Raw genomic sequence first — 8,469 nt, forward strand, 5'->3', positions numbered from 1 at the left:
CTCATCTTCTCTTCATCTCTCTCATTTCATTCTCATATTAATCTTGAGATATTCAACTAAGGATTCAAAGAGCTTTTGTTTTAGTTCTAATCCTCAAAGAGCTTTTGCTTTATTCTACACTTGAGAAATCTTATTGAGTTCATAAGAGCTTTTGTTCTTCATTTAAATCATCTTCTCTCATTCGTATCATTCATAGAGTTTGAGCTTCATTTATATTCATCAATACTCTAGTTGTGAGCTGAAAATTGTACTACTATCTTTGAGAGATTTATTATACTTCACTGTTATTATTCCTATCAATTGTAAAGGTTGGTATGACCCACCAGGTTGGTGTAACCCAAAGGAATACTAAAAGAGGTTGTCTCTTAGCAAGGTGAAGCAATGAGTTGCTTCATGTAAAGGTTTGCTTTCCACCCATAAGGAGAAGCCATAGTGGATTGGGAAGTCTCAAGAGGGATCTTGAGCCGAGGAGTATGAGTTTCCGAACCTCGCTAAAATCACCAAGTCATTGTTTACAATTTCTCTTCCCTTATCTCTTTTACAATTATGCTTTAAATTGTTTACTTTTACATCTTACTTTCATATCTTGATTATTACATAATTGGTTAGATTGTTGATTAGAAATTGTATTTTTATAAATTGCGAAAATTGGCCATTGACTCTATTCACCCCCCTTTAGAGTCAATTCTTAGGTAACATATATATATATCTAAAAGTATATGGTAGTTGGAGAATTTTAGTAAATTAGACAGGTCTGTTAGTCCATTTGACAGTCTGTCACTAGTAGGGGAAGTCTGTATAAAAATGTTTCATTTTTAAAAGAGGTCCATGTAATTTCTGAAACCATAGGGGTGGTTCTTGTAATTATTATAGCAAACCATATAGGAGATTTGTGTAATTAACCCTTTATAAAACATAAAGGGCGAAGTGAGAAAAAGACCATACGGTATTGATTTAGTGTATATAATCCTCTTTTGTTTTAAAAATACCTTTACATGTTCACTTTTGGTGCGTTTGGGAGCCTAAAGTTAGTTTATCGTTAGTGGATATTTTAAAAGACTTAAATACCCCTCAAAATGATATAAAAAAAAAAATGCAAAAAGACAAAAAAAGACAAGTGATGGCGTCTGACTTGCCTAAAAGACCCCAATCCCCACGAACAAAAGATAGTATAGATATGCATACATATATATTTGTAGTTCATTTATAAGTAGAGAACACTTATATATAGATAGAGATTTTAAAGAGAGAAATTGAAACGCAAGAAGTCAACCAAGGTATCAGTGAGGGCCAAAAAAATTGACTAAAATTTTGAAATAATTGGATATTGAATCGAGCATCTTTAACTAATTCAGAAATGCTCATGCTCCTTTTCTTTTAGTTAGAACCTGCATAACCACTAGCATAATCGTAATTTGAAGATTTTTTAGTTTATCACGTATTATATTGGTAACCTCAACATTTTAATTTGACCAACTATTTCACCATTAAGGTTTTCACAAATATATATTTGATGCTCTCTCTGAAATATGAGTTTTCATTGTTTTCTTAACCTATTGTCTATTATGTAATATATATACATATATTTTGCTTAGACAAAGAATTCTCCTCTTGAGAGATTTAAACCATTTACATTTTACTTTAAAAGAAAATGAGATACCACTTGATCACATGTCTTGATACTTACTTTCTATTAAGGCATCGGTATGGCAACCCAACCATAACCCCGTCGTGTGGGGTTCGCCACATGGCATAGCCATGTGCTCGCCATAGTTGTTGAGCCAAAGGGTGGCTTCCATTTTTTTATTTTAATAAAGAACTTCTTTGAGCCCAACGTCGACTAAATGAAAAAAAAACATAGGCCATGTAAGAATCGATTAAACTTTTGAAAGACTTGACTAACTAAAAAATTAAAATAAAATAGAATTACCTTAGAATCAACTATACCTATGTAAGAGTCAACTAAATGAAAAATATATATACAAGTGACCGCCCAACCAACACTATATCGGCTCGCTGAGATGATCATTTTAAGTAGCTAGTCACGTTAGTGCAATGAAGTGGCTCGCTAGCCACCAAAAGTGACGATTTGAGAGGATAGCCACTAGGGGTGGTCACAAATCGAATCGGATCGGATTAGGTATCAATCCTAATCCGATCCGTTCCAAACGGATTATAAAAATCTTAATCCGTCACCGATCCGCGGATTGGATTTTATCTAAATTATCTATTATTATTTTTATAATTAATATTATTTATTATTTATTATTTATTTATCTTTTAACCATCCCAATACATAAAATTTTAATTTATTAATATTAATTCATATATTTAAATCATTATTAACTAATACATCTTTAGATTCCATTAAATTATCATTAACTAATTAAATTAACTAATATATTCTTTCAAAAAAATTTATATAAATTTCATGGATCGGATTGGATTTTTAACAATCCAATCCGTTATCCGATCCGTGAGTTACGGATTCGATTTTTTTAAATCCGCCACCGATCGGTGGATGTCGCAATTCGATTCGGTCCGATCCATATGACTCTGACCGGATCAGATTTACGAATTCACAGATTATTTGTCCACCCCTAATAGCCACAACACTAGATAACCTTAGATCTGTAATAGGCTAGAAATGGGACAATGTTTTCCAAGGACTACAAAGTAAAATTGCAAACTAAAAGGACATATTTGTGAATAGCTTTAAAGAAGGGTTTTTTTTATAAAAAAAAAGAAAAGAAAAAGAAACTCAATATAGTCTAGTACTTTACTAAAAATAAAATAAAAAAGAAAAGAAAAAGAAAATGAGAACTACTTCTAAAAAAAACTAAAATAAAAGACAAAGCTTGAAAAGAAAACCCCAAATAATGGAGGAGAAGTGTGGAGGGCCATCGGATATTGCAGATGAGAGAGAAAGAGAGAGGAGCATGAAGAATCCCAATGCACAGATATAGAGATATACATATAGAGAGAGACAACTGAGTGTGGTGAGAGAGAGAGAGAGAGACAGCTGAGTGTGTACTGTGTGGACTCTCTGTGCCTTGTCACCAATTATTCATTATTTTTTTCTGGGCAAAAAAGGCATAGAAAGGGAGTGCTGGCACTCCCTATGCCGCGGAAAATCTCATCTCTCTCTCACTCTCTCTCTAGATTTATGTAAAATTTCTCTCTCTACTCTTCCGCTCTGATGCTATGATCTGAACATAGATTCGATCTTCCTATAATATCTCCAAAACGACCCACCCAGATCGGAGATACACCGACCCATGAAAGAGGATCGCTCGGAAATGTCCGAAGACGACGGCGATAGCCCGTCGCCACCGGATCTCGGCGCCTGCGCCACCGAGACATCCTCTAACAGATCTCGGAGCTGCGCCGTCGTGGGCGGCGGCTTTTACGTCTCTCCGTCCGCAGAACAAGTGCTGGAGAACGTTCTCGAGAACGTGCTCTTGTTCCTGAGCTCTCGGCGGGACCGGAACGCCGTGTCCATGGTGTGCAAGTCGTGGTACCGTACGGAGGCGCTCATGCGATCGGAGCTCTTCATCGGGAACTGCTACGCGGTGTCGCCCCGCCGCGTGACGGAGCGGTTCCAGCGGGTCAGGGCGGTGACGCTGAAGGGGAAGCCGAGGTTTGCTGACTTCAATCTGATGCCGCCCAATTGGGGTGCGCACTTCACCCCCTGGGTCAAAGCCATGGGCGAGTCTTATCGTGGGCTCGAGAAGCTCTACCTCAAGCGCATGACCGTCACGGACGACGATCTTGAGATCCTGGCTAATTCGTTCCCGTGTTTCAAGGAGCTCGTGCTCGTCTGCTGTGAAGGGTTCAGTACTAGTGGACTAGCGTTCATTGCCAACAACTGTAGGTCAGTGAAAATTTCTAGGGTTTTGTTTCCATTTCACATTTCAATTATCTAGTATTTGATCTTTATATTGCTAGCTAGTATGATTTTTAGGTGCTGTTATGAATTGGGTTTAGCTCGACCTGTTCATGTTTAGATCTACAATTGTTCTGATAGATTGTGGTGTGGCATTTTGCCTTTCTTATAACCCAATTGGATTCTTAAACAAAAATGATATAAAATTGCAGCAAAAACTGAGTGATTAGATACTTTATATATGTAAATTTGAGTACTTGATTGAAACGCAGACATGGGTTTGGCTAGCTTAAAATTTTAGAGTGGAAGATTAAATGGTGGTGTTAAATTTTAATGGGAGATCCTTATACATATCTATTGATCGAATCACAGGCAACTTCGAGTTCTTGACCTGATTGAGGATGAGGTTGCAGACGATGAGGTGGATTGGATTTCTTGTTTCCCAGATGGAGAAACTTGTCTGGAGTCTCTCATATTTGACTGTGTTGAGTGGCCGATAAATTTTGAGGCATTGGAGCGACTGGTGGCAAGATCACCTTCGTTGAAGAAACTTAGTTTGAACCGATATGTTTCGATTGGGCAGCTTTACCGTGTGATGGTTCAAGCTCCACAGCTCACCCATCTTGGGACAGGCTCATTTAGTCCCTCGGAAGTTGTTGCTCAAGGTGACCAAGAACCTGATTATGTCTCCGCTTTTGCTGCTTCCAAATCTTTAGTTTGTCTCTCAGGTTTCAGGGAAATTATACCGGGTTATCTGCCTGTCATCTATCCGGTCTGTGCTAATCTCACCTCTCTGAATTTTAGCTATGCCAACATTAATGCAGAACAACTTAGATCAGTCATTTGCTACTGCCATAAGCTCCAGATTTTCTGGGTATGTGTTTGTTGTGTTATTATGTTTTTAGTGACCTTTGTGGCCTATATTGGGTTTTTAAGCTGACCATCGGTTTCTGCAGGTACTGGATTCAGTCTGTGATGAAGGACTTCAGGCAGTGGCTGCTACATGTAAAGATCTCCGGGAGCTTCGAGTATTCCCTATTGATGTTAGCGAGGATAGTGATGGCCCTGTTTCCGAAGTGGGTCTCCTCGCAATTTCTGAAGGGTGTAGAAAACTGCAGTCAATTTTATATTTCTGCCAGCGGATGACAAATGCAGCTGTGATAGCCATGTCCAAGAATTGTCCAGATCTGGTGGTGTTCCGTCTCTGTATAATGGGGCGGCTTCGGCCTGACCACACTACTTTAGAACCAATGGATGAGGGTTTTGGTGCCATTGTCAAGAACTGCAATAAGCTTACCCGGCTCGCTGTATCTGGTTTACTAACTGATAGGGCATTCAGTTATATTGGACAGTATGGGAAATTGGTTAGGACTTTGTCGGTTGCTTTTGCTGGAGACAGTGATATGGGGCTGAAGTATTTGCTAGAGGGCTGCTCTAGGTTGCAGAAGCTTGAGATCAGAGATAGCCCCTTTGGAGATTCGGCTTTGCTCTCTGGTCTCCACCACTATTATAACATGAGATTCCTCTGGATGTCGACATGTAGATTAACTCGCCAAGGTTGCCAGGAGATTGCTAGACAAATGCCCCGTCTGGTGGTGGAAATGATTGATGGGAATCAGCAAGAGGATTACAAGGGCGACTCTGTTGACATATTATACATGTATCCATCTCTTGAAGGGCCTAGGGCTGATGCACCAAGCTTTGTGAAGATCCTGTAAACTTGCTAAATGGGAGGATGTTTCATCTCTATGTTGGCTACTGAGCAAGTTATAAACTTCTTTGCAGGAAAGTTGGATATGATGAGTAGCTTTTATAAGTCATAACCTGCAAGAAGGTTCTTGCACTCTTATTTTAAACAAAGACGAGTGTGCCAAATTTTCACTTGGCCCGAGATCTTGTAACAGCATTCAAAGAAGAGGCTGTAAAGGACCTGTTTACTCCCCATGCTTTGTGGTTCTTCCACATGGTTTGAAGAAGCTGGCTAAATGTGGAAGATGGATGCCACTGTAATCATCCATTGTTGTGGTATGGGTACGCCTTTAAATTTATGTTTCTTTTCTCTTTTGTATTCATTTCGTAAAAGAAGAGGCTTCTGGAGGTAGTAGCAAGGGGAAGAATCGTTGAACTGCACCGAGGCTTGATGGATATCTGCCTATAAAACCGGATCAAATTATTCTGTGACGAAGAATCAAAGACGGGTCATGAAGAATTGGAGACGGACATGAATTTCGAGAACTTCCCTTGCGTTGCCGCGGATGAAGGAGCCATTTATTTTCATTTGATAGATCTGAGTCGTCTTATTTTCGTTCAAATGTTAGTCTCAGGACTTCAAAGGTGTAGCAGGTGAGAACGACAAACTCATATGCCCAGAATGATCCCTCCCTCCCTCCCTCTTTCTCAAAAAATGTTTGTTATTTTCAGATGTGTTGGTTCTTAGCACCTGACTGTTGAATTTGTTATTGTTATTGGTAGCAAATGTGAGATGGGTAATAAATGCCAAATATGCATTGGACCAGATATTAGTGCAAGTGTCTTGCTTTTTTTTTTTTTTTTTCTGAATATGGAATCATGAATTTGATAGTGAGCCCCATTAATGATGTATGGAAAGTATTGTACAAGTACACATTGCAGGACCCCCTCTCCATCGTCTTCACCGTGTGGGTTCCATGGATGCTTTCTCTCTCACACAGTCTCTCTCTCTTCCATTTTGATGGAGTCTGCAGAGGGTTTCAACAGTCTCTCTTATAAGTCCATTGATGAGAGACTCTCTGTGTCTCTATGATGATCTGTTGCAACTATTTTTCATCTTTTGGATATGGTTGAGCTTTAGGCCACTTCGTTATCTACTATACATTGTGTTCTAGATTTGTTTTGATTAGTACTATTGTCCATGGGTGACTGTGGGACCTTTAATTTGATGATATGTCACACCCCTTGTGTTTGCGTTATAAAGCAGCCAACCCCCACCCCCCCGCCCCCCCCCCCCCCCACAAACACACACACACACACAAACCCCTTTCTCTCTCTCTCTCTAGCTTTCTAGCTTTCTCTCTCCTGTAATAATTAGAGGAGAAACCTGCCTTCTTTGTTGGTATTCTCCATGGCAGGATTGTAAAAGCAAAGTTATCATCTAAGTGGGATCTGACTATGCAATTGAATGTGTAAGTGATGGGTGCAAGTTAGCCTTGCCTTTCCTGTCTGACCATTTGTAGGTGTAAGTGGACCAAACCATTGTTTTTCCTGCTTGCCAAACACCCAATGACAAAAGGCCACATCTTTCCCTCTTTCTCTCTCCAACTTTCTCTCTCTCTCTCTCATGACTCATGAGTGTCATTTGAGGGGCCTGAGAAAGATAAGGAAGAGGGGGGGTGGGTTTCAACAGAAGACATTAGAAGGAAATTGAATATCCCATTGCTGATGGGCTTATGCCTTATCCATATTGCTTACGGTGGGTACAGTCCAATAGACGACCATTGGAGGGAGAGGAATGAGAGCCTTTACTTTTGCATCTTCTCACATCCCAAATTGACTTCCTTTCCTCTCTCCAAAATCCTTGTCCCTTTGAGGGAAAATAAAGTGAATGAAGCGACTAGAGAGAGAAAATATATCGAAAATGACCTCACAATAAGGACAGGGCCTTGAGCATCTTTCAATCTCAGCCACCCCATAGATTATAAGCACCGTCCTTTGATGGACCTACTTCACCTAGCACAATTCAATCTATCCTTGGATAAAAATGTAATTTGCACCGAGGGAAATGCCGTCAAGCGTGGATGCTTTCACTGTGAGCGCTCCCCCGCAGCTGTACTTTTTTTATTCGAATTCGCAATGTTTTCGTTGAATCACTTTGTTTATCTGTTAACCCTAATGACATAAAGAGTCAAACACATCAACATAAATCAATCTATTCTTGGATAAAAATGTAATTTCCGTGGAGAGAAATGCCGCCAAGAGTGGATGCTTTCACCGCTAGCACTCCCTTGCGGTCGTACTCACTCGAATTTACTACATTGCGTTCTAGTTGAACCACTTTGTCTACTTATTTAACCCCAATGACAAAAAGACTTGTATACCTAAACATAATTTATCATTTCGTGACATGAATTCATATCGAAGGTGAAAATATTCAAAGAGACTCTCCATCTGTATCTGGTGCGATAAAATTTTTTCGATTCAACTTCATCACCCTAATGACAAAAAGGCTTAAATATCTCGACATAAATTTATCATTTCGTGACAAATTCAAATCGAAGGTGAAAAAACTCAAAGAGACTCCGTATTTGGTGTGATACAAGATTTCCATAACTATTTTTTCCATTCAATTGATTTACCCTAATGATAGAAAGACTCGAATATCTCAACATAAATTTATTACTTCGTGACAAATTCATATCGAAGGTGAAAATATTTAAAGAGACTCTCCATCTGCAGTATGAAACAAAACTTTCATAACAAATTCTTCCATTCAAACTCGTAACGCTTGTCTCTAACAGGAGACAGATCTAACAACAGCATAAATTTCCATTTTGCATAAAATTCATATCCACTGTGAAAAATGCCGAGTACCCTACCGAAGAGAGTCA

At 39.2% G+C, this 8,469-nt stretch overlaps 1 protein-coding gene across 1 annotated transcript; it reads left to right on the forward strand.

Moving 5' to 3' along the window:
* Window positions 1–2,841: 2,841 nt before the first annotated feature.
* Window positions 2,842–6,401, forward strand: LOC132274123 (transport inhibitor response 1-like protein). The gene is made up of 3 exons (XM_059775293.1): window positions 2,842–3,874; window positions 4,259–4,760; window positions 4,843–6,401. The coding sequence occupies exons 1-3, from the start codon at window positions 3,279–3,281 to the stop codon at window positions 5,602–5,604; spliced, it is 1,860 nt and encodes a 619-aa protein (XP_059631276.1). The 5' UTR covers window positions 2,842–3,278; the 3' UTR covers window positions 5,605–6,401.
* Window positions 6,402–8,469: the final 2,068 nt, after the last annotated feature.

Source organism: Cornus florida, unplaced genomic scaffold (assembly GCF_030987335.1).
Source record: "Cornus florida cultivar Cherokee Brave unplaced genomic scaffold, ASM3098733v1 CherokeeBrave_3.0.0_Hap2_Chr09, whole genome shotgun sequence".
Lineage (NCBI taxonomy): Eukaryota > Viridiplantae > Streptophyta > Magnoliopsida > Cornales > Cornaceae > Cornus > Cornus florida.